General features: G+C 42.6%; 1 protein-coding gene across 2 annotated transcripts; it reads left to right on the forward strand.

Annotated features, from left to right (window-relative positions):
• The first annotated feature begins 2,605 nt into the window (after nt 1-2,605).
• SUV39H2 (SUV39H2 histone lysine methyltransferase) lies at nt 2,606-25,022 on the forward strand. 2 transcript variants are annotated; one of them, XM_067030485.1, is made up of 6 exons: nt 2,638-2,789; nt 5,397-5,542; nt 17,920-18,591; nt 20,353-20,499; nt 22,237-22,366; nt 23,332-25,022. In XM_067030485.1, the coding sequence occupies exons 1-6, from the start codon at nt 2,759-2,761 to the stop codon at nt 23,436-23,438; spliced, it is 1,233 nt and encodes a 410-aa protein (XP_066886586.1). In that variant the 5' UTR covers nt 2,638-2,758; the 3' UTR covers nt 23,439-25,022. The 2 variants fall into 2 exon arrangements, with proteins under 2 accessions (XP_058915204.1, XP_066886586.1); XM_059059221.2 differs by lacking the exon at nt 5,397-5,542 and having other exon boundaries at nt 2,606-2,789.
• Nucleotides 25,023-26,223: the final 1,201 nt, after the last annotated feature.

The raw sequence follows: 26,223 nt of genomic DNA on the forward strand, positions 1-26,223 counted from the left end.
TAGAGTGGAGAAGACCAGGTCAGGAGGCAAAAATCAAGGGTACTCTTATGAGTACAGTTAGTCCCCTCTTACACAAGTCTTCACTTTCCGAGGTTTCAGTCACCCAGAGTCAACCTTGGTCTGTAAATATGAAATGGAAAATTCCAGAAATGATCAATAAGTTTTAAATTGCACACTGTTCTGAGTAGCGTGATGACATCTTGGCCGACCTGGGACATGAATCATCCCTTTGTCCAACGTACCTCGCCCCTTAGTCATTTAGTAGCCATCAGGGTTACCAGATTGATTGTCACGGTATCACAGTGCTTGTGTTCAGGTCCCCCTTATCTTACTTGACAGTGACCCCAAAGCACACGAGGAGTGATGCTGGCAATTCATATATGCCAAAGAGAATCCATAAAGTACTTCCTTTAAGTGAAAGGGTAAAGGTTCTCAACTTAGTAAGGAAAGGGAAAAAGTCATATGCTGAGGTTGCCACCATCTTCAGTAAAAACAAATAGGAAAAAGGAATTTGTGCTAGTTTTGCTGTCGCACCTCAAACGGCAAAAGTTACGAACACAGTGAGTTGTCATACGAGATATTTTGAGAGAGACCACATTCACATAACTTTCATTACAGTGTAACTGTTTTACTACTATTAGTTATTGTTGTTAATCCCTTACTGTGCCTAATTGGTAAAATAAACTTTATCATAGGCATGTATGTATAGGAAAAACCATAGTATATATAGGGTTCAGTACTATCTGTGGTTTCAGGCATCCACTGGGGGTCTTGGAACTTATCCCAGGTAAATAAGGGGTATGTTCAATTTGAGATGTTTAACACCGAAGTGGATGTGTCAGCTAGACACCGTGGATATTCAAGTCTGGAATTCGGAGTAGAGGTCAGGGCTGGAGACAAAAAGTTGGGAATCTTAACCATAAAGATATTTAAGTTCATGGGAACTGAGGCAGTCACTTAGGAAGAAGCATAAGAGAAATGTCTCAAGGCCAAGCCTTGAGGAACCCTAGCATTTAGGTTGGATAGAGGAAAGGGAGCCAAAAGGGGGAGTGAAGAGTGGCCAGTGAGGTGGAGGGGGAACCAGGGGGGCAGTTGGTGAGGATGGATGCTCTCCTCCTTCCTAGGTGTCAGAACACATACGAAGAGCAGAGAGTACATTCGGGTGTGGGGGGAGAAGCCCCAGAAAGAGGCTTGGCTGGAGGTGAGGCTCTGTCCAAGTCTTAAAGGGTCTGTAGGAGTAATCCTAGCACAGATAGGGGGAAAGTAGGCATTTTCTAGGCAGAGAGAACAGGTTTGACCAAAGTCCTGCAGACAAGGAGCAGGGGAATGAATATTCGAGGAAGTTACGAATTAGAACAGGAGGAGATGATGAGCGATGAGGCTAGAGAAGTGGGCAGGAACCCCCATATCACAAAGGGCCTCCCATGTAATAGGGTTGGAGGACTTTTATTCCTTATTATCAAGGTAATAAGATGCTCATTATTGAAAATATGTAAAAACAAGTTAAAAAGGAAACCACTTCCCAGAGATCTTATTATCTATCTTCCTATACATTTCCTTACATAGTTGAAACTCTGTATGTTTTACAGCTTTTTGTTTGTATATGTTTTGCATAAGAAGTTTTGTTAAACACTTCTCCATGACACCAAAGGCTTCATAAACATCTTTTTTAATGACTAGACAATATTTCATAACGTAATCAAAACAAATTAATTCCTTTAATGTTCTGTGTTTGTTTCCAACATGTCAAACTTACACAGGATGCTTTAAAATATTTTTGTATTTTACACAAATTTCTTTGAAAAATCCTTGGTAGACGTCAAACGGCTTTCTACAGAACTTTCGCAATTTTTTCTTGGCAGACTTCTGCCTCAGATTGTTTAGAACAATCACCATGGATGCGGTGCGACGACTGGATGGGGGCGGGCTGGGGTGTGGAGACCGGTGTGGTCCCGGTGAGAGGACCTGGGCGTCCCGCAGCCCGGCTACCGGCGTGGGACGTAGCCTGGGAGCTCGTCAGAAACGCAGAACCTCAGGTCCCAGTCCAGACCGACCTAATTCGAACCTGCATGTTAACCAGATGCCCAGACGACTCCTCTGCCCATTCAAGTGTGAGAAGCACTGATCTAGAACAGTGGTTTCAAATTGCACACTTAGAATCACCTGGGGAGCTTTTAAAAATTCCAACGTCCATGCGGTTGCACCCCATTCCTATCAAATCTCTGAGAGTGAAACCAAAAAACAAAACCTGCAAGTGATCCCAACGTGCAGCCAATTTTGAGAACCTGTGATCTACGGGCGTAGGGTGGACGGAAACGTAACAATGGCCTGTTGGGCTCAGGTGGCTGAGGAGCAGGTATGAGAGCGAAACGTACTCTGCACCGCGTAGCTCCGCTCTGCGTTTGCAATTTTGCACAACGTACACGTACCGCCCGTGTAGAAGAACTAACGAGCGTGGGAAGGCCTGATGTCGGTACCCTGAATCAGGCGCTAAGCCAGCCAGGCCAGGGCAGGTGGCCCTTCACCTAGGCGAGCGCGCCCCGCCCCCGCGCCCCGCCCCTCCGAGCGCCCGGAGGAGACTTGGGGCGCAGGCGCACTCGCCGCCGCGGCTGTGTCGGCCTCCGCTGACGTCAGGACGCCTCGCGGGTTAGTCCCCCGCCCCGGCCCCCGAGTTCCGCGCGGGCCGGGCTGGGGCGGGGCGTCGGGCCAGCTGAGCTATCCGGTCCGACCGCGCCAGTTTGAATGAAAGCTCCTCAAGATGGCGGCGGCCGGGGCCGAGGCGCGAGGAGGTGAGGGCTGGAGAGCGGCGCCCCGCACTGTCCCCCGTCCGCCGGGCAAACTCCCGAGGCCCGGGAAGCGGGGCCGGGGCGCGCGGGCCGGCCGGAGAGCGACGCGGCGAGACGCCGCCTCCCGCGCCACTGACACCGCGGCCCCCAGACGCGCGCCGCGGGCTCCTCCCTGCCCCCGGCCCCTGACCCTCCTCGCGGCTCGGCCCGCCCGCTGCCCGCAGTCCCCTCCCGCGCCCGACCCCCGCGAGGCCCGGCCCGCGCGCCCCGCTGCCGGTCCGCCGACCGGGCCCCCGCCGCCCGCCGCACCCGAGCCCCCTCCCCTCGGGGCAGCCGTGCGGGGGCGTTCGGGCGGCCCCGGCGGATCCCGGCGCGGCTCGAGGTCCGTGGGCACGCTGGGGGCGCGACTCCTTTGTGGTGGTTTGAGCGGGACTTTTGCGGTCGGGCTGGCTTCGGAACTGGGGAGCGGGAGGACCCCGTGGGGTGAGTGTGACCTCAGTGTCAGAGGAGAGGGGAGAGGTCGGGGCAGAGGTGTGAAGGCTAAGCGAGGAAATGAGTGAGGATGCACCCCGATGCGGACGCACCGGGAGGGGCGGTTCCCCGTTGCAGAGAACGCCAGTAAGTGGGTACTGGCGGCGGCAGCCCCTGGCTTACGGGAATCGGTCCGCACCCCCGCCCCCCGGGAACTTGCGAGGTATTTATGTGGCCGCCGAAGAATTCGGTGCAGAACGCGTGTGTTTGTGCGCGCGCTGAAGGACGGGAACTTTCACTGCCTTCTAGAATTGAAAGGTATTTTCCAGCGCTGCTCCTCTCTGCGTGAATTATGGATTCATTACCCCGCAACTTTTCCTCCGCTAGGGGTTAGTGTGGAACTAGTGTCAGGTTTTCGTGGTGGTCATGAAATGTTTAATCTTACCAATGAATTCTTTTTTTTGCCGCGGGGGCGGGGGCTTTGCAGTTTTTTATCTTCCAAGTTTTCTTATTCTCCAAAACAGCATTTCCGTGGAGGGTCGCGTCTTGAATCCTCGTGTTACTCGGACTGGGTGAAAATGGTAGGAACGGCAGACAAATCCACGTTGGGTAGATAGTCCAGAGGAACCTCCTCTGCATGCATGTGATCAGCATAATGAGGTTACCTTTTACACAAAGTATCCTGAGGTTATTTTGAGGTTATTTCAATAGAAGGGACTTAAGGGGTCGTTTCTATTCTGCCACTCTCCTCCCCCCAAACCACCGCTCCAAAACCAGCAGACTCTGCCCCCAGATATTTTGGGGGAAAATCCTTTTCACTTTCTTGGTCTAGAATCATGCGTCCTTTTTTGCAAGGGGTTGCGGGCGCGTGTGGAAATCGTACTTCAGGGTTTCTGACCGTGAAATCCCGGTGTGAGGTGGGGAGGGCGAGGGGAGATTATAGGAAGACCAGCTGTTCTCTCCTCCCTGGAAATTACCTCCAACGCAAAAAGGTTATCACCACTACCTTGGAGAGCTACCAAGTGAAGCCTGCGTTTACTGATAAATTTTGTTTGGTAATCCCAGTTTACTCCAACCCTGCCATTTTTTTCAGCGAAGCTGAAACCCAGAAAGATGGAAACCTCCCTAAAATCGTGCAGCTCGGTGGCCTGGCGGAGGCTGGGGCAGAGGACCTCTTGATCCTCTCTGGTGCTTCTAGCGCTAGCCATAAAGCCAGGTTCATTACCTGTTTCTAAACATCAGTTCGTGTTAACATGCTTTAAATGCAGTATGGTAGCTTACTGTTTACAGGAACTTGAGGGTAAAATCTTCCGCAGCAGTTAGTTACTGGCTTCTACAAGGTTGATCGTGAAGACCAAGCTTGATGTGTGGATTATGTAAATTGAATACTCTCTGTATTGTCATTCTTGGCTTTGAAAGCAATACAGGAAATGAGTAGTAACAAAACTCAGTATACTCTCCGTTGTTTTATTTTAACTCCCTGGTTTATTGACCTTGATAATAATACATTGCAGCACGGGCAAAATCGGAGTTAAAATTTTATGCAGCCTTCCAAAATGGGACAAGTAGGCCATGTGATGTATGAGTATGTAACTATAGAATTAGATTGCAATTAGATTTTAGTTCTTACTGTTCAACTAAGAATCTTACATTGTTACTTTATAACAATGTAAGATTATTTTAAAATATATTTAAGATGTATTTCTAACAATAATGAGCGTGTCCTTGAGATCTACATTTTTTTAAATGAGCAATTCTGTGTAGAATACAATGAAAAAGTCAAAAATATTATGTCGACTTTTGCATCTATATGTAATCTTATGCAAGCTTATAGACATGAAACATTTTGTTCAGGGGGCCTAGTAGAAATTGACATCAGTTAAACATGTAGGGTAGAGACCCATGAGAAAATCCATGAAGACCAATTTACCAAAAGAGTTCTTTAATGGTTAACTTTTTCTTAAAGACGTGTACACGGTTTCTTGTCATATGAATTTTTAGTCTTATAAAATTGCCAGTTGAAGGGTGGGGATATAGAGGTCTTGAGTTTTCCCCTTTTTTTTCTTTTGGTTTTTTGTTTTGTTTTATTTTAATTGAGTAGCTATTTCACTAGTAAAGAATTCTATTTTCTTATTGTAGCTTGGTGTGTGCCTTGCCTAGTTTCACTTGATACTCTTCAGGAATTATGTAGAAAAGAAAAGCTCACATGTAAATCGATTGGAATCACCAAAAGGAATCTAAACAATTATGAGGTGGAATACTTGTGTGACTACAAGGTAGTACAGGTAAGGCAAAATATCTGGCCCTTCACAGAGACCTAATCAGACTTCGATTCCGTATTGCATATTTCTGTGGCATAAAAAGTAAGCAGAACTCTTCTTAATGGTTAAAATCCTTGGCCATAATAAAGTTATGTCCTATCATCTGTTTTGCCAAATAACACTGAGAGGATTTTGAAGCATAAACTGTTCATATGTTAGAATATTTCAAGGTGCTTATATCAATATCATTCTACATCCAACTCTTGATTATCTCCAGGTGGATTACCAGAGCAAATGTTTTATCCGAGATTGGCTTCTCCTGTCATTCATTTTGTTCCTGAATGATGTTTCCCCACTATCACCTGAGATGAACCTAGAAATTCAAGCCAATTTTAGTGTTGCTGAGTCTCCTCAAGAAGCGTCACCGTTTGTGTTTCCCGCCATCCTGTCAAACTCCTGATTGTAGCGAGGTTCTGTTGTGCGGTAGAAAGGCCTGGAGTTCACAGTCGTTTCTAGGCTTCGTCTAGAACCTCAGCACTTCAGCAAAGTCATTTAACGTCTCTGGGCCTCACTTTGTTTCTGTTCCTCTACAGGCTTGTTCTTCAAGAAGCTCTTTCAATCTAAACCTTACAATATATTTTTGAGTAATTCACCTTTCTGTAGCCTACTTCCTCTACAAGAACTCTGTTTTAATTAATTAATCTGTCAATTCTTGCAGATGAATGAATCAGGAATCCTGTTGAATTCTTTGTTTTCCTTCTTTTTCATCCTCCATATGGATTCAGTCATTAAATCCGATTCTTCCTTTGAAACATCCATCTTCTTTTGGTATCACTGACTTCCCCACTCAGTGGGATTTTATGGTGAAGCATTTCACCTACACTCTCAGCAGCCTTCAACCCCAGAACAACCCTGTCACCTGTCAATTCAGTTTATAAACCCTGGCCTGACCAGTCTAGCCACAGATGTCATATAATCACACTTCTTGGTTCTGTTACTATTTCTATTCTTGCACTGCTCAGTTCTACTTGACAAGCTTTTTACCTTTGGCTTGCTTCTTCCATTTTTGTCATCAGTTTCCCCCAATTTTATTACTTTTCTGGACTTCTGACTCTATCCCTCACCCTCTCATATTCAGCTGCAGACTTCTGCCTCACTGGATCCTGCAAGGATGAACTCTCAACTTACCTTCACACCAGTTATCTGTATCTTTGTTCATTCTTTCAGAGGTGTCACCATTTTTCTTTCTTCTTCCTACCCATCCCCTTTAGGACTTTGCTTAATCTCTGATGTCTGTTTTGTATCAAGCACTGTTTTCCCACTGCTGTATCTTAATCAATAAACCTATTCAGATCTTCCTTAGCCTTCAGAAATCTTCCTTAGCTCTTGCCTCCCCGCTCGAGCATTTCCTGTCTTTTCCTTCTACTTCATTTCCCATTAACTTTTTAAAAACGGCTTTATTGACATATAATTCACCTACCCTACAATTCACCAATTTAAACTGTACAATTCAGAGCTTTTTGTACCCTCTCAGAATTATTCTCAAACTTGTTGTGGAGATGGTAGCACATTTTCATTACCCTAAAAAGAAACCCCATAGTGCTTAGCCATCACCCCCCAAACCTCCCCATCTCTTTTCCCTGCTAACCCTCGGTGACCCCTAATCTACTTTCTGTCTCAATAGGTTTACCTGTTTGGACATTTCATATAAATGGAATCGTACAATATTTATGTGACCCTCTATGATTGGCTTCCTGCATTTAGCATAATGTTTTCAAGGTTCGTTCATGTTGTAGCACGTATCAATACTTCATTCTTTTTTATTGCCCAATATTGTATGGATATATCACACTTATTCATCCATTCGTCGCTTGATGGACATTTGGGTTGTTCCTGTTTGGGGGCTGTTATAAATAATGCTGTTATGAACTTTCATGTACAAGTCTGTGTGTGAGTATGTTTTCATTTCTCTCGGATATATACCTAGGAGTTGAATCGCTGGGTTAGATGGTACCTCTGTGTTTAACCATTTCAGCAACTGTCAAACTGTCTTGCAAAGTGACCGTACCATTTTACATTCCCATCGGCAGTGCATGAGGGTTTCAATTTCTACATCTTCACCAATACTTGTTATTATCGGACTTTTTGATTATAGTTGTCCTTGTGGGTATGGAGTATCTCATGGTTTTGATTTGCATTTCTCTGGTGGCTCGTGACGCTGAGCATCTTCTCAAGTGCTCACAGCTGTCCGTCCACAGCCTGTTAGGAACCAGGCCGCACAGCGGGAGGCGAGCAGCCCGGGAGTGAGCGAGGCTTCACCTGCCGCTCCGCGTCGCTCCCCATCGCTTGCGCCACCGCCCTCCACCCCAGTCCACGCACACATTGCCTTCCACAAAACCGGCCCCTGGTGCCGAAGAGGTTGGGGACCGCTGCTTAGAGCCATTTGTATATCTTCTCTGGAGAGCTGTCTATTCAGATCCTTTACCTGGTTTTTTAAATTGGGCTGTTCTTTTTTCATTATTGAGTTGTAATAGTTCTTTGTGTATTCTAGATAGCCCCCTATGAGATACACAGTTTGCCAGAAATTTCTGCTGTAGTTTGCCTTTCCACTTGTTCCGGACTTTTAAACCCTCTCGGTTCTGATTGGCGGCTGTCAGTGGCCTCCTCAAGGCCAGACTCGAGGACCTCACATCTTCCTGGGCCACTTTGCAACACCTGACACTGTCGGCTACTCTTCTCTTCTCTGAGACTCCTGTGTTGGAGGGACTGCCTGGGTTCTGGTTTACATTCTCCTTCTGCCGTGTACTAGTTGCGTGACCTTCAGCACAGTACGTGGTTCTTTCCTTCGCTGCTTCCCGTATGGGATGAGGCTCATTACGGTACCGCCTCGTGGGGTTACTGCGAGCAGAGACTGACCTGCGGTGGCCACGCCGTAGAGGTGTGGACTGTCACCATTGTTACTCACCTCTATCTCCACTTCTTTTCGCCACCAGCTTTTCTTACTGTTCTTTGTGAATCTCCTTTACAGTCTCTTACCTGCCCTTCTGAAGTGTTTATACATAGTCTCCAAGGCTCTGTCCTTGGCCCCTTCTCACCTTGAAGCTGCTCTGTCGATGACCTCTTTCCCAGTGGTTTCTACTTATATCTCCCTGTTTGGCTCATGACCCTCAGATCTTTGTGAGGCATTGACTTCTTCCTGAGCTTCATTTCAAGCTGGACGCCCCACAGGTACCACATTCAACGTATTCAAAACCGTACCCGTTTTCCTCCCTCAAATCTGCATCCTGATCTAGTGTTCCCTTCCTAGTCTGACAGAATCGTAATACTCCCAGTTACCTAACCTTATAATTTCATACTTTTAAAATTCTTCCTACCCTCTAAATCTGATAGGTCATCAGATTATGTGGTCTCTACCTCTCTGTCTTTTCCTGTTCATTCCTGTTATACTTTGAGAGACAGAGTAAGTTACCAAGGAGTCTGTGCTTACATTGAAGGAGCTGCCAATTTTCTTTCGTATACTACAGAGTTCTGAGTATTATAGCTCAGTTTGGGTAACTTTTGCTACTAGTTTCCCCTTCATCCTTCTCCGTTGGGCTGCTTGCTTTGGAAGAAGCACCCTTTGCACACTTGTGTCCTCCTGCAACCCACTCGCATTCCTCACTTCCTATCCCGCCTGACACAGATGACTGCGTCCGTAAGCCAGTATTACTTGAACGTACCTCTACCTTTTCTGTCTGTCTGTCATGTTCAGGGCAGGTGAAAGATCTTAACACCCTATCCTTTTCTTCTATGTTCCCCTCCATTTAGCTCATGAAAGACACTGTCTCAGTACCATATTCCTCAAAGCCATTACAGTTGTTTCTGAAACACAGCTCTGATTGCATTAGGACCTTCCTTTAGCCCTTAAAATGGCTCCCTGGTGTCGGCCAGTCTAAGCTGAGACCCTTTGGACTAAGGCTGTTATCATCTGGCCACCAGCCCCCTTTCCAGCTTGTAACATACCCGACTTGTAACATATCCTACTTGTATGTTCTCTTGTAACTTTTCCTACTTCCTTACCACATTGATATACTTGTAAATTCTTCCATGTAGCTAAGGTTTACTGAGTATCTGCTAAGAGCTGAGCACTCTTCTAAGCATTGAGAATTTAGCTGAAAAACAGACATAGTTTATATTCCAATTCCTGAGGCATCATGCACCTTTGTGCCCTTTTGCTTTTCTCTTCCAGTTCCCTCTTTGAAATATTGTTTCCCTTCTCTCCTTGCAAAATCTGCATGGCCTGCAAAGTTCAACTGAAAGGTTACCACCAACCATAGAGCCTCCTTCCCTTCCCCACCTCTAGCAAAATTAATTGCTTTATATTCAGGACTTACGAAGCACTGTTCTTGTCCTTATTCTAGAGCTGTTCACATTTTGTAGCTTTGTTTCATACCTGCTGAACTGTCAACGATTTGAGGGCCAGGACTATGTCTTACTATAGCCCCTAGTACGCAATGGGTATTTAGTTCATGGTTGATGAATTGGATTGGGTTTTGCGTCAGTGATTTCTCCAGTCCTCACCGTCACTGTTAGACTAGACCTTCATAGCTTCACGCTTAAATTATAGCAGCAATTTATTGACTAATATCTCCTGTTTCACCTTTCTGTCGTCTCACTCAGTAAACATTTGAGTTTCTCCTGTGTGTCAAGCACTGCATTGGGCAGTGGGAAGATAAAGGTTCATGAGAAACTGCCCCCAACCTTAGGGACCTCACAGCCCAGTGAAGAAGACTGACAAGTAAACCGCCCAACGCAAAAGTATAATAAGCGCGAGGGCAGACATCGTGATGTGGTCTGTGGGAGGCATGCCCGGGCTGGTCAGAGAAGGCTTCCCGGAAAAGATGATCTCCAGCTGGGGCCTGATGAGATGAGTCGAGTCTTTCCTTAAGGCTTTACCATAGAGAATGGGCTGGTAGGATCTGGAAGTAGGGGACAGTGAGACGAGTGGAGGAACTCCAGCCGTCCTGCAGCAGTGGGGGGTCATCGAAGGGTCCCGAAGAGAGTGACACTCTCAGATGTGCCGTTCAGAGAGTTTTCTGCGTGCAGTGAGGAAGGTGGATTGGCAGGAAGGGGAATGACACGTGTGTGAGTAACGTCCGCACTCTGAAAGGCTGTTGCGGTAACCTGGGCAAGAGGAGGTGGTGCTTGAACTAAAGCAGTAGCAATAAAGATGAAGATAAGTCGGTGGTTCTTTGAATTGTAGCAGCTGTAAAATCTAAGTCTGCGGCTTAGTGGCCAGGGGGTTGGCTGGGGATCCAGCAGTGAGGGATCCACGCCTGGGAGAGCCTGCTGTGGCGCGGATACTAATACTGTTCACCAAGACCCAGGAATATAGGAGGATGAGGCTTAAGGAGGGTGAGGACAGGAGGACTCGATTGAGGTTGGAGAAGAGGGTTGAGAACATTGACGTGTAAGACGACCAGTAGATAGTTGGAAATGTGGCTCCAAATCAAGAGTGAGAAGTAAATGGGAGCATTGTTCTTGAAGCGATTGGCAAGAAGATGGGGGTTGAAGCCCCAGGACTGGGTACAGTTACCCCTTCGTTACCCCTGCGGCTACCTCTCCAGTCTTCTGCCATCTACCGTGTCGCGCACTGGGCACCAGCAGTCTCAGCGGAGAATGACACAGAGGTGTGGCCCCCGATACCGTGGGCGTGATCTTTCAGTGCGAGAGGAAAAACCTCAGCTGTCATTGTACAGAGGACTTAATTGTAGTTGAGGTAGGGCTAATGTAACAGGAGGCTCTAGCTCATCCTGGAGAGAGTAGGCAGGTGTCCATGAGGAAGTGATGTTTAAACTTAGTACTAGAGGGTGAAAAGGTAACGGGGGAGGGTGTTGAGTCAGCAGAGAGCCTGACTCCTTCAAGGAATTTGCAGTGTGGGTGGAGCATAGCGGGATTGCAGTGAGGCTGGAAGGACGGGGCGGTGCATCTCCTTGGAGGCCAAGAAAGGGACTGTGGACTTGATCTTGAGGGCAGTAGGGACATATTTTGTAGTTTTGAGCAGGGCAGTGACTTGGGGAGAGAGGCGTGTTGAAAATATTACTCTGGCTGTTGTGCCATGAGTGGGTTGAAAGGATGAGAGGCCATTGCAGCGATCCAAGTGAAGAAAACGGGTGCAGAGCCAGGACAGAGGAGCGGTGGGCAGCACTCGCAGGAAGAGCTGTCAAAGCCGCTGCGAAAAACTGGCGAGAAAGGTGGGAAGAAAATCAGAAGAGTAAACATGGCAGCCTGAGGAGGAGATACTGTCGGCAACGTAGAGTCGTGCCCAGGTGGGTCAGAGAAGCATAAAGCTCCCTCTGGACGGAGCGATGGACGGGCCGTTGACACTCCTAGAGCGTTTCTGCGGTACGGATAGAAGGAGCCGAAGCAGACTGAATTAACGAATTAGTTGGAGGTGAGAAAGTAGGGTCAAGTGGTGTGGGCAGCTCTTTCAAGAACTCTGGCTTTGAAGAAGGGCTATGTAGGGTCTAAGGGTGTTTATAATTATTAATTTTTAAAAAAATCCGAGTAGATAATATTTTAAAAATTGAATGTTATAAAGCATCTTATACTGAAAAGAAATCTTCCACCCCGTGACCTTAGTCTCTGATGTCTGAACTTTTAGTAATCATATCTTTTCGCGATCCCTTACTTTATTCAAGCATTTATATCTCAAAGGAGGTGTAGTTTAATTTTGCCCGTAAAAAACTAAGGGAGATGCAGATGCTCGTGAGGACCAGGAGAGAGCAAGGAGCTGAAGAGACAGGAGGGGGGTACTTGACGGAGGAAGGGCCTCCCCCCTTCTGTATCTTTGGTCCCCTTCTTGTCTCGTTCCACGCTCAGGGCCACGTGCTGCTGAAAAAATAAGCGGGGAGGCGGTGGGATAGGGACCCGTGGGGGAAGTGGAGGAGGTCTGAAACAGCCGACCCGGGAAGGGGAGAGCATGCTAGCTGGGGGGGCAGCCCGGTGGCTACCGGGACGAGCTCATGCCGGGGTCCAGCGGGTCTCAAAGGACGTAAACTGCGCTAGTCTCGGTGCTGTGTGATTCTTCTGTGCCATGTTCTTGCCATGTCACCCCTTCGTACAGAAACATGTCTGACAACACCGTGGGTGCTGTCTGTTAACATCCTCAGCTCATCAGTGAAGAGGCCCCAGGCACATCGGTGGGGCTTCTCCCTTAGGAATCAAATATTAAAGAAGTACTACCCAAAGCTTTGATTTCGTAAAGTATCCAGATCATTCTGCGTCTCTAGGACTACCACTGCAGTGCATGGCCACATACTACCACATACTAACAGAATATCCACATTTAACAAGAGAGTCCTACTCCTAAAAGACCGGTTGCACTTAAGAGTGATTTGTTAAGAACTGGAATAACAGAGATCATTAGACTAAAACCCGAATTTTAGAGACCAGGAAAGCAGAGCTCCAAGAGGGACTTCTCCAAGGTCATGTGGTTCATTTGTGTCAGTCTTGGGCCTCTAACCCAGGCCCCCAAACTCCTACCCTCTGTCGGTTACTGCTGTGGAAATCTAGTGACTTTCCATTGACCGTAATAGTTCTCAAGGAACAGTGGGATTTTCATAATCAGATTCAGGCTATTCTGCCACTAATACTGAATATTGTGATTACTTCAAAACTTGCAGGGGAAAAAGAGCTACTGGGAAGGCGGATTGTTTTTGTTGTTCTTTCTTGTGCCCCCATATATATGTATTTTAAAGTGTGCTCGCTACCACTTACTGGCTACAGACAGCAGATGACAGAACAAATATTGAAAAACGATGAATTGCCATCTCCAGGTTAAGTTGAACAGCCTGTATTTCTTTTAAGGATTCATATCGTTACTGTTGTGATTTTTATATTGCATACGTGTTGGTAGTTGTATTTTTCGTTATACATTCAGAAACATTTAGTCAAAGCCTAGGATATAGTAGGGAATTGTGCTTGGTTCTGGGGCTGCAAAGACTAAGATTCTTTCCTTCCCCACAAATGGCTTATAGTTTAGATTAGAAATGGGAACATGAGTTGGCGGTAATCAGAGGCAGGCCGACTTCACGGGAGAGGTGACACTGAGCTGAGTTTTAAAGCTGAGCAGGTTTTTCTACACATAAAAGATGAGACTGAAATAACTGTTCGGTAGACAAATGGAAGAAGACATTCGAATTAGAAATAACTGTGTGAACAAAGCAACAGAAAAGTGCGAAATGGCCTGGCATGTTCAGTTACTAACAGCAGTTCAGCGTGGCTGGAGGGCGGTGTGTGAATGGGGCCATATTGGAACATTGAGTCAGGGAGGCGTCGGGGACCCAGTCAAGAATGATCTTTGTTGTTCTAGGAAGTTTGCGCTTAATTCTTCAGGCAGTGGGCGAGCCATTAAAATTTTTAAGCAAGCAAATAACAGAGTGGCTGGCACTGTGGATTTTTCATTTTTATAAGAAAACTACACGTGCGTAGAGAAGGACAGAGAGGAGTGTTTTCAGTCTGGTGGCAGGGAAACCGGTAGGCGATCAACGTCCTAATCCAGGCAAGGCTGAAGGCTCGCGGGAACGGGCGTTCTGGCGAAGGAGGTGGGCCCGAAGAAGCATACTGGAGACACTTGGTGGTGGGTTGGGTTGAGAGGAAGGGAGAGGTGAGATTGACGTGGTTTGCGACTTGTGTGACTTAGGTAGGTGGGGGTAAGGCTGCCATTGATGGGGAATACAGAGAGAAACCATTCCGGAGCAACAGTGGCGAGTTCCGTGTAGATAGATTGATTCAGAACCTGTGAGACAGACACCCAGTAGGCTATTGACTATACGGGGTTGCAGCTAAAACTTTGGGGGAATCAGCGTACAGTCAAAACCACTGGAGTGAAGAGGTTGCCCAGAGAGAACATTTGGAGCAAGAATTCTTAGTCCGGAATCCACATATCCTGAATTTACCCATTGTATCATACATGTGACTTTCGACAGGGGAAGGTCTGTAGCTCTCTTCAGATTCTCAAGAGATGAACACTTGTTTAGTGTGAAAAGGGGCCGGAGACAGAGCCCTGAGTGTCTGCATTGTGTACGTGCAGCTCCTGGTAGACAAGATGGAATTAAATGTATTGACGTTGAATGAAGCTCCCCACAGAAACACCATGGTTTCTAAGAATTGTAAAAACCGTTGGTCTACCATGAAGTCAGGTGTTCAGAGCTGTCCGAAATTTGCTCTTGCCTTGCCGTTACCGTTTTATCTCTCGCTTCAGCGTTCTAAACTTTAAAGCTGGCTGAGTCCATCTCTTCACTGTTTTCTGGATACTTCACGCAAATCTTAGCTCCAAGCTTCTGCTTGTGTTTTTCATCCTGCCTGCCCTGTGCCCTACCCAACAAATGCTGTCGGTCTTTCACAGTGTAGTTTGTTCTACTTCCTCTGTGCCTTTTTCTCATTGACCTATATTCATTTCCCTCTGTGTATTTTAGTGGCATCTATTGTCTTATTTGTTTTGGCATTTAAAATTGTACCACCTTTTGCACTGCTACTTATTTTACATACTATTGCCTTCCTTTCCCAGCGAGATTTGGCTCCTAAAGGCTAGTGTTACCTTGCATCTCATCACACCCTCTAGTCACCAAACTTGCATATGCTCATAATAGATACTAAAATATTTGAATGAATTTAACCTAAGCTAAACATAGTGGGGAAAATGTCTTGAAGAAAAAAATTAATAAGATGCATTCCAAATTATACAGGAATGATAAACAGATCATTTTTATGACTCCACTCCATTTCTATAGGTAATCAAGAGTTGATTGCATATCTGAATAAGATACTGATATCCTATGAGAGTTAAGAAATTTCTGACTTATTTGAAATTTTAGGGTATTGAAGTAATTGAATTTGTTAAGGCAAACTGATTTTTCTGTATAAAATTATCTTATTTTTCAAAATGGAAAGATCTTTTTTGGATTTTAAAAGTAAAACAAGGCTTATAAAATAAAAGGAGTCTACAAAGTAGAAATAAAATGTTACGAATAGTTCTGTAGCACTCATGTTTTCGAAGCATCTTTACCGTCCATAAATTAGGTAGGTACAATGTGATTAACATGCAAAACTTGAAAGCGACTCATCATAAAACTATATTATTTTGGAAGTTGACTGCACTGGCATAGTGTTTTTAGTTTTGCTGACTGATAATTTAGCTTAATCATCTGACTCGAAGCCACCATTTCTGTTTCTTTCATTGTTTGCTGGTAATTTTGGTATAACCCAGGGCTATGGTAGGAAAAACTGTAGCAGGAAAAAAAAAAAATCGCTTTATTTTGGAATCAGAAACATTTTTAACTTTCATAATTAAGGGGAGTCGGTAATGTTAGATACCGCCAAGTGGATCTCATCGTCGCTGAGCATATATATCCGCCACCAGCAGTCCCCAGTTGTAGTGGTCAGCTCAGGAGGGAGAAATCCGTGTCACGTTTTCGTGAGCCAGAATGACTAACGCTTCAGTATATGTCTAGGCTTTTTTTTCCCTGGAATCATAGTATATATTTTCACAGAAGTACAGTTTTTGTGCATATGCTCACACCATAATTGAGCCACTTTTTTTAACGAACCATATTTTGACCATTTTCACAAAGAAGCAAAGGTCTTTTAATTAACAAGCATTCCTGCTTATTGGGTAGAATATAATAAAACATCGAGGTGAAGAGCAGCACTCTCACTAGTCAGGTGACCTCCTGCAAAGCTGCCTCAGCGGCCTCACCCAGTGGTGCCCCCACAGTGCGGCTTACACCACATGTCCTAGACCTGCCAGCTCACTTGGCATTGATAAACGGTGACTAGTAAAACGTCCTTACTGTATAATAAAACCCTTGTTAAAAATTTCCGGGAAAAGCACATGTATCCCAGTTAAGTTTTTATCAATATCTATGAATTAAAATAACTAAAAAACATAGAATGCAGTTTCATCACTTTCACATTTCAGAAGGCGTTTTACCCTCTAGTGCTCGTGGGTATATGTTCACGATCCCAGAGAACAAAGACAAAATTGAGAGACTTGACTTGAAAAATTTTTTTCTTACATACACTAGACTACCTTTTTTAAGAGAAACTTAACATAGCATTGCCTGGCTTTAAGGGAAGACAACGTAGCCAGTCACTGGGGTGGGAAGGCAAGATTTCAGGTACCATGGTGGCCAGCAGCAGTCTGAGGGATAAGTCAAAATATTTGATCTTTGGTGCCTTGAGGGCCTGCCACCTAATCCAGCCGTGGGCGAGTCTAAGGTAAGAACTCTCTGGAATTGTGCTGTTCAATAGAAATATAGTACAAGCTACATATGTATACAGTCGGCCCTATGTATCCCCGGGTTCTGCACCCCAGGATTCAACTAACCCCGGATAGAAACTACTTGAAAAAAATTCCAGAAAGTTCCAAAGCAGAACTTGAATTTGCCATGTGTTGGCAATGATTTATATAGCATTCACATTATATTAGATATTGTAAGTAATCTAGAGATGATTAAAAGTATATGAGTAGGTTATATGCAAATACTGTGCCATTTTACATAGGGGACTTGAGCATCCGTGGATTTTGGGTTCCGAGAGGGGTCCTGGAACCAATCCTCTGGCGAATACCGAAGGACGACTATGATTTTAAATTTTCTTGTAACCATGTTAAACAAAATGGAAAGAAACGGGTGAAACTGCTTTCCGTAATATATGTAATTTAACCCCCAATATTATTTCAACGTGTAATGGATATTTACACATTAAGAAATATTTTTTTAAAATTAACAAAATATTTTGCGTTCTTCTTCTGTGCTGAGTTGTTGAATTGCAGTGTGTATCACACTTAGAGCACATCTCAATTCAGCCTAGCCACATTTCCTGTGCTCCGCAGCCACATGCAGCCAGGAATGACTGTATGGGACAGTTCACGCTAGAAAATCTAAGGGATGTGTGCCCAGGACATTGAGAAAAAGAACTTCCCTCATAGCCAGCGTAAAATATGAAATTACGGACCTTAGAGGATGCCTACGTCTGTGCTGGCCAAGCAAGCCACTGACCTGGGTCATAAATTATTCATTTTGGGACAGCTCATTTCCATGATCAAGATCGATATTTTTTGTGTCACTTGATCACTGTTCGGTGACATATTCATGACTTTCAGTACTTTTATCTTTCTCCAGGTGCGACTCTTTTGTCTGTGGTCACACATCATGCCACATCTAAATTCTGTGCATAGTGTATGTAATATAAAGAAAATAGTTTTATGATTTGTATTTCATCTGCTAGTAACTTGTGACTGTGTATTCTGGACTTTATTAAGAAAAATGATAAGGAATACCTTACTCTTTAAGACATTAAATTATTTTCAGTAATTGGGTCTGTCATAATCTGATTTGCATTTTCTCTTATATTTTAAGGATATGGAATATTATCTTGTAAAATGGAAAGGATGGCCAGATTCTACAAATACTTGGGAACCTTTGCAAAATCTCAAGTGCCCATTACTGCTTCAGCAGTTCTCTAATGACAAGCATAATTATTTATCTCAGGTAAAGAAAGGCAAAGCAATAACTCTAAAAGAAAATCACAGAGCTTTGAAACCTGCTATTGCTGAATACATTGTAAAGAAGGCTAAACAAAGGATAGCCCTGCAGAGATGGCAGGACGAACTCAACAGAAGGAAGAATCACAAAGGAATGATTTTTGTTGAAAATACTGTGGACTTGGAGGGCCCCCCTTCAGACTTCTACTACATTAATGAATACAAACCAGCTCCTGGAATCAGCTTAGTCAATGAAGCCACCTTTGGTTGTTCGTGCACAGATTGCTTCTTTGAGAAATGTTGTCCCGCTGAAGCTGGAGTTCTTTTGGCTTATAATAAAAATCAGCAAATTAAAATCCCACCTGGCACCCCCATTTACGAGTGCAACTCTCGGTGTCAGTGTGGACCCGATTGTCCCAACAGGATCGTCCAAAAAGGCACACAGTATTCGCTGTGCATCTTTCGGACCAGCAACGGCTGCGGCTGGGGCGTCAAGACCCTTGTGAAGATCAGGAGAAGGAGCTTTGTCATGGAGTACGTCGGAGAGGTACGCTCGCTTCTCTCGTAGCAGACAGTGTGCGGGAGGCTCGTGCTCTTGAGGCGCTGCCTTTTACCTCAGTAACAAACACGCTTGGTACGTTTTGCTGTTACCGTTTGCAAGTATGTACAGACCTCAGGTTTGAGGGAAGGGTACACTGGCATCATGAGAAAAACAAACTTGAATGTGAACAAAAAAAACTATATGCGGTGACAGATGAAGTAGAGTCGTCTTTCAACAAACACCCACTCGTAGTCATTGAGACTGGCATTTGTAACTTTGAAAATCTGACCACTATTTTTACACAAAAGTCCTAAGAAGAGTATCAGATCTAAATACATCCTGACTTGGAAACTTTTAAATTGTAGTTTACTTCATCCATTTGACCAAATATGATTAAGTGTAGTTGGCACAACTCAATCTTGCATCAGCATGAATGATACGGTAGAGTACATGAATGCTTTATGAGCAAGTATTGTAAAATACACATAAAAACATTTATTGCATCCACCGATAAGAAAAATCCAAACTCTTTGCATCTGTAACTCAGCTACAAAGACCATTCTCTAAAATACCAACTACTGAGCACATTTACTTTTATTCATATAATGTATATATACAAAAAATAGTATTTACCACATATTATTTTAAGCATACTATTCTAAGCACCTTACGTTTCAACTCTTACTAAATTCTCTCAGCAACTCTGTGAGGGGGTAGTATTTCCTCCGTTATTGTACAGCAGGAAACTGAGGCACAGAGAAATTAAGCAGCTCACCCAAGGTCGCTTAGTAGTAAAGAAGAGCCGAGGTTCAAAAGCAAGGCTCCAGAATCGCTGCGCCTCACCCCTACCCCACACTTCCTCAAGGCTCCAGAGTGGTGGGCTAAGCTGTGGCTGCAACACACGAGTGTGACTGCATGTCTGGGGGTGTCAAACCAGATATTTTAAAAGTTGTTTGGAATTGGATCACCTTTAATTATCTGTATTCACCCAGAATCTGAGGTTAACCTGCATCCCTGTTTTGACCCTGAAATTTTTAGATAATGGCAGATTATTAGAAATCACTATTCAGAATACTAGACCTTGTATAATCAAATTGTTCTCTTTTTTTGGTTTAACGAATGCGGCAGCTAAGTTTGGTTGACACCGTGAATCACTTGAGCCCTCTTTGGTTTCTTGAGCTCAGCGTGTGGTCAGGCTGTGTTCTTCAGAGCAGCGCTGTATAGATGATGGTTGTGAGCTACAGAATTTCATGGAAACCACCTATTCTGCAAAACTAAACTTTCCAGACAGTTGACTGCAAATTTAACGTACCTTCTCGCCTGTATTTGTAACAGATTCCCATTTGTGGCTGTACACAGATCCGCTACAGGAAAAATATGCCTTCAGAGCATAGTTAGAGCCTAACTGCTTCTAAATTTAGTCCTTTACACTCTGCTACGTGTTACAGAGAGCTGCAGTTGTGTAGCTTGTTTGAACATATCAATAAATTGGAATCGATGTTGGGCGCTGTTCAGCTTGCTGATTGTTGGGTTGTCCTGACTCTCATCTGAACAGTCGTACTTCATTTGCACCATCCGTTCTCCTCTCTTTGATCTCCCTCCTCTGTTCATCTAGCTCTTCTAGAGTAGTTTATGTGAATGTTTATTTTGATGGCACTTTTATTTCTTTTTATGCACTTGAAGGCATTAATATGTTAATTAATAGATTTATGGATGGGCGTTTCTTCAGCAATAGCTATGTAATATACTATAGTTTTTTCTTTTTAGGTAATCACAAGTGAAGAAGCTGAAAGACGGGGGCAGTTATATGACAACAAAGGAATCACATATCTCTTTGATCTGGACTATGAATCTGATGAATTCACAGTGGATGCAGCTCGATATGGAAATGTGTCTCATTTTGTGAATCACAGTGTAAGAGAGAAAGTATAGACAGGACCAATTAGTACTGTTTTAAAAGATTTTCCATACTTGAGGAATAATTGTCTTTAAATTATATACTCTTTCATTATCTCCAAAGTATTTTAATACAAGGGCCTCTTCTGTTAATTCCTGGTATTACTGCTGTTTTAGGAAAATGCATTGAGGTGCCTACCAAATAACATCCGTTTTGCAGGAGTCTTTACATATGTTACTTCATTTACACTTTCCAACAACTTTATGAGATAGGTATTGTCCTCATATAGAGGAGGAAATTAATGAGCAAGAGGAGTTAAGAGGTAAAAAGTTTAAGAATTAACACGTAACTATATGGGTTACAGAAGTTAACACAGCTAAATTTAGGATACACACAACTAAAGGGTAGATTGCTGTGTTCTCTTAAAATGTAAACATGTTAACATTTTAATAAAATTTAAGAATTTCTAGAGTATTGAAGTATTTAGGGCTACTTTTCTAAATTATGAATTAGTATTCTTAATTCTTGTTTGCAAAGAACTTGGAATACGCTTGAAACCTTAAACTCCAGAATCTTCTACTCTATAAAAACTACTTCCAAAAGCAAGGGAGGTTAGGAGTTACTGGACTGCTCCTACGTGCTAGATGGATAACATAGTATTAGGCTAGTGAGATTGACGTTATCTGTATTCTATAGATTAGATGACATTATCTCCATTTTACAGATTTCAAGGAAAATGTGTCTCGGAGCATAAGTTCTATAGCTGACCATATAAGGAGGTAGACCATGTTAATCTTTTGATGGATTTTATACCAAAAATCTAGCTTATGATTAGTAATGAAATGTCAGGGACCTTCTGACTCCTTTGTTTTCTGGTTTACTTAAATGTTTGATTTTTTTCTTAATGATAAAATTGAGATACTCTCCAAATAGATGTATTCTATTCAAGGACAATTAGTTATTTTGATTTCTTAGTATGATTCACCGGATCTTTCGTGCATATGCTAGAATTTAGCACCGAGTTCTCAAAATGCTGAATAATTCCAAACAGAAGTTTAAGAAATAAAACCCCATGCAATATGAAATTGGAGCTCTACAGTGCTGATTTGATTTTTTAAAAACAGTTACTCAAGTTCTTTAAATATGCCTTACTAGAGCATGTTCTACTTCTAATTTCAATAATTCTACTTCTATTTCTAGATGTTCCACTTGGGCATTTTTTGAATCTTTCTAGGCTCCTCAATAAACTTTTGTTACAGTAGTCCCTCCTTAACTGCAGTTGCACCTTCTGTGGTTTTAGTTACCGGCTGTCAAACATGCTCCAAAAATATTAAGTAAAAAATTTCAGAAACAAGCAAAAAAAAAAAAAAAAATGTATACCTTACTAAAATATTTACGGGTGAAATGATAATGTTATCTAACATTTGCATTAAAATTCTCCAAAAACAATTAAGAAGTTGGGACTAGATGAAACAAGATTGACAAAAATGTTAATTAATAAGCTTTGAAGTTGCATAGTGGATATATGTGGACTTACTTTATTATTTTCTCTAGTTTTATGTATGCCTGAAATTTTCTATAAGGGAACCCAGTATTTTTTCATGTGCATGCCTCAAAGACCTCTCAACAATATGCAACTTAATTTCTAGTAGAACTTAAAACTAATACTTGGGGAAATTAAAGACTTTATATAGCATGTAGAGGAGCTTGTTCGTGTCAGTTTTACTGCAGTGGGCTCTCATGTTCCTTTTTAGTGTGACCCGAATCTTCAGGTGTTCAACGTTTTCATTGATAACCTTGACACCCGTCTTCCCCGAATAGCATTATTTTCTACGAGGACTATAAATGCTGGAGAAGAGCTCACTTTTGATTATCAAATGAAAGGTATGATTTTCAAATACAGTTTCTTTGGTGGAGTTTCAGTGTGAAGAATCTAATCAGAATAGGAGACCTTAGAGCATCTGAACCAAACTAATGTTAAGGTTTTAAAAACTGAGGCTGTAAGAGTTTGTCTTTTTGCTCAGGACACAAAGATAATCTGACAGAGCTAATGCTAGAATCCAGGTCTGCCTGATCTTGGGCTGAGTAATGCTCTTTCTTCTACAGCATGTTGCTGCCTGCTTTTTTCAGAACTTCCATACAGAAGCTTATTTATTATAACATCTTTTCTCAATATTACTTGTATTTAAAAAAATTTACTGAATATTTACTAAAAGATGTATATTCGTAAGATTGAAAATATGATTTAAATCACATATGAGCTTATTCCATTCCTAACTGAATCTGGCTTTTTTTTTTTTTGCGGTACGCGGGCCTCTCACCGTTGTGGCCTCTCCCGCTGCGGAGCACAGGCTCCGGACGCGCAGGCGCAGCGGCCACGGCTCACGGGCCCAGCCGCTCCGCGGCACGTGGGATCCTCCCGGACCGGGGCGCGAACCCGCGTCCCCTGCATCGGCAGGCGGACTCTCAACCACTGCGCCACCAGGGAAGCCCCTGAATCTGGCTTTTAAATAATTCTGTTTGCTTTACTGTGACATGTGTTTTCTTTTCTTTGTTTTTCTAAGTATGATGCCCTTTACATATTGTTACTACTTGACCTTGCTTTATGGCTCTTAAGCAATTTATGAAATGAATGCTTGTATATTGGATTTTACTAGTAAGTTTCATCATTGCATAAATCCAATCTCATAAATATGGACTAATAACATATACTTTACCTCTTACTAGCCCACAGCATTCTTTCAAGACAGTTTGTAATGATTCTGTCAATTTACAACTGATAGAAAATTTGAAACTCATTATGAATTGTCTTAACTCTTTCTCCTGTATTTCTTTTTCTATGTATTCAGGTTCTGGAGATATATCTTCAGATTCTATTGATCACAGCCCAGCCAAAAAGAGGGCCAGAACTGTGTGCAAATGTGGAGCTGTGACTTGCAGAGGTTACCTCAACTGAATTTTCAGGAAATAGAACTGATGATGATTATAGTTTTTTTCCTAATGTTACCATTTTTAAAAAATAAGTATTTGGGACTCTTTTCATATTATCAAGATAATACACTATGTTAATTTACAAGTCATGTTTCAAACTCTTGGCCAAATGCATTACTGATGCTTCTGAAGAGAGGAACACAGGGTCACATAGACTAATTTGAAATATACATATTCAGACTATTGACAGATCTGTGTAGAAGTCTGTGTGAATAGAGAAATGCCTCCTTCGGTGTTTAAGTGTTAAACTAATGATGTAACAGTCACTAAGATCAAATATTCGACTTGCCATACACCTTGAATTTAGAGAAATAGAGTTAATTCTTATTGGACAAATATACAAGTTCTATTTTTGTTATTGTTATTCCTGTTTACCTACTTATTACTCACTGTACTTGTATTTGAGACAAATAGGTGATACTGAATTATACTCTATTTTCTACTTTCATTAAAACATTGAGATCTTAATGATACAGAAATTTAAGGTCTAAAATTAAATGTAAAAACGTTTAATTACAGCTTGAGTTAATATTTTGAAGCAATCTAGACCACTAGGAGCGGTGGATGTCTGAACCAGTAATTCTAAAAGATTTTTTAATCCTGTAGAAGAAAAATATCCAAAATGTTCTCCCTAAAATTCTCGAATGGCTAGCTGTTATGCTTCTTTGAAAGGACGGGGCGGTTGGGGTGCCAGGCAGGGGAGATGCAGCACTTTAAGGGCCCTCTTGATAACATGAACTAGGCGATCCATGCTGAGTAGCTCTGGTCTCCACAGTAAAGCAAGGTACCCCTGAGAGCAGCTGTATGTAATGATAATGTTCCACACAAGAATTAACATTACATCTTCTGAATTTCAGGTAATCTTCACATTTCCTTTCCACCAAATTTAATTATTTTTATAATAAATAAAGGGCCTGCAGGCCCTTCTTAAGAAGTGATCTATATTTTGAACTGATACTTATTTTATACATGAATTTTTTTTAATGTGATAAAGCTACACTTGGCTTGGCCAAAGTATGTGTCTGAATTATGACCATTTATTACTTGAACTATGAAGACTGAAATGGAATATATTCATTGTTTGGGGTTTTTGTTGTTGTTGTTTTCTCCTACGTAGTGAAACCTCAGTCCGGAAAAACTATATTTTCATCTCTTTCTGATCCTGGGACTTCTAATCATGGTGTCCAACACGAAGGCGAATGCAGCAGATAAGTCTAAATCTTGGTCTTCTTCTTAATTAAGTTCTGCCAGAGCTCCCTGCCCGAGGCTTTCATGACCTACAGTAAGCTTGGGTAAAACTGAACTGACTTCACGAAAGCAGCACTTCGCATCTTAACCCTTAACCTCCTTTTTGGGAGAAGCTACACTTTGTGATATTGCTATCACAGGATTTTGCTCTTTCATAATGTAGGGTAAGTTGTTTACATGTTTGGAGCCTCAGAGTATATTCTATCTGCTCACCAAAATTTGCCGAAGGTGTCAAGGAAAAAAATATATTTTTAGTGCCTTTTTTTTCTTTATGAAAAAATAGTCACATGGTGTGAGTGGTAAAAAAAAAAAAAAAAAAGAAAGCATCACAGGTTTACAGGCCAAACTTGCTTTGAATTATAACTCTCACAGGTTCAAAGATGTAATTGTACCATTCTTTTTAAAAGGTCAGCGTTTTGCTGTCTAGTTATTTGACCTCGTCTACTCTCTGTTAAAGAAATGTAAAGCTGGAGGACAAAGGGAGAATGACTCGTTTCGGTAAACCCGTTTTGTCTTGTCCTTATTAATAGAAGCATAATGAGCCTTTGAAATTTTTAAATACCTGCATTACCCTTAAGTTGTTAAAAGGCTGAACTTAAGCAGTAAAATGATAGAAACTATTTAAACGAAGCTGTTAGGAGCTTTAACTATTTTAAGTCAACGTTTAGCTTCTTTAGTTTCCCTAAGTTGTCAGTTTGTTCTCTCAATATAAAGCAGATATTCAAGGGTAATATTTAGATGAAGTTTAAACTGTAAATTAATCCACTGTTCAAGCTGTACTGGTACCATTGTTTTCGGTATCTCCAGAAGAGGATTGTGATACCCAATTGGTAATCTCAGGGTTTTTCCCCCACATATGCACAAAATCTAGACTGCACTTACTTTTCTTATAGTTCAACAGCTTCTCTTTAGCAAAATAAATTTAGTTTGGCATTAGATTTTCTATTTATCATGGCTTAGCTTTATTTCTGAATATTTTACTGTCATTTCCAGTAAGGCTACAAAAAGGGCAGAAAAATATTGATGTATTCCTGACTACCTGTTATTGAGATTAACCAAAGGTTTATGTACCGTTACTTTTAAGAAAGTCTTATTGTTGTCATGGTTCATGCATTTGAATCTCAAAGGAGAATTTTCCACTTAGCATAAGGTAGACGGATACTTTTTAAAATTTTTGAGCATTATTATTAGTCACCAGGTACTTAAACATATTGTGCTAAGTACTGCCTGGAAGTACAAAGGAGTTTTAGAATTAGAGCTAATAATCTTTGAGCAAGTCGTGAGCCCTTTATCCGCACTCCTGTGCTTCCCAGGAGTCTGTGAGGTTGGTGCCGTCTTCCTATCGCAGCGTATACTGAAGAAACTGGCCTAGACCGGCTAGGGGAAATGGACACCCCCAGGATCATAAAGTAGACTTGACTACTTTTAAAATATTTGACCAACTTCAGGCAGACTGTTTTAAAAAAATCCATTTCTACTGTTTGTTAGTTTAAACAAACTTC

This window comes from Kogia breviceps, chromosome 3 (assembly GCF_026419965.1).
Source record: "Kogia breviceps isolate mKogBre1 chromosome 3, mKogBre1 haplotype 1, whole genome shotgun sequence".
Taxonomy (NCBI): Eukaryota; Metazoa; Chordata; class Mammalia; order Artiodactyla; family Physeteridae; genus Kogia; species Kogia breviceps.

Excerpts from the sequence above, each read along its gene's own strand:
- SUV39H2 (XM_067030485.1), top strand. The coding sequence starts at position 2,759 with ATGGCGGCGGCCGGGGCCGAGGCGCGAGGAG. Across the intron at positions 2,790-5,396 it reads CGGGGCCGAGGCGCGAGGAG|CTTGGTGTGTGCCTTGCCTA; the intron begins GTGAGGGCTGGA and ends TTCTTATTGTAG. Across the intron at positions 22,367-23,331 it reads TTTTGATTATCAAATGAAAG|GTTCTGGAGATATATCTTCA; the intron begins GTATGATTTTCA and ends CTATGTATTCAG.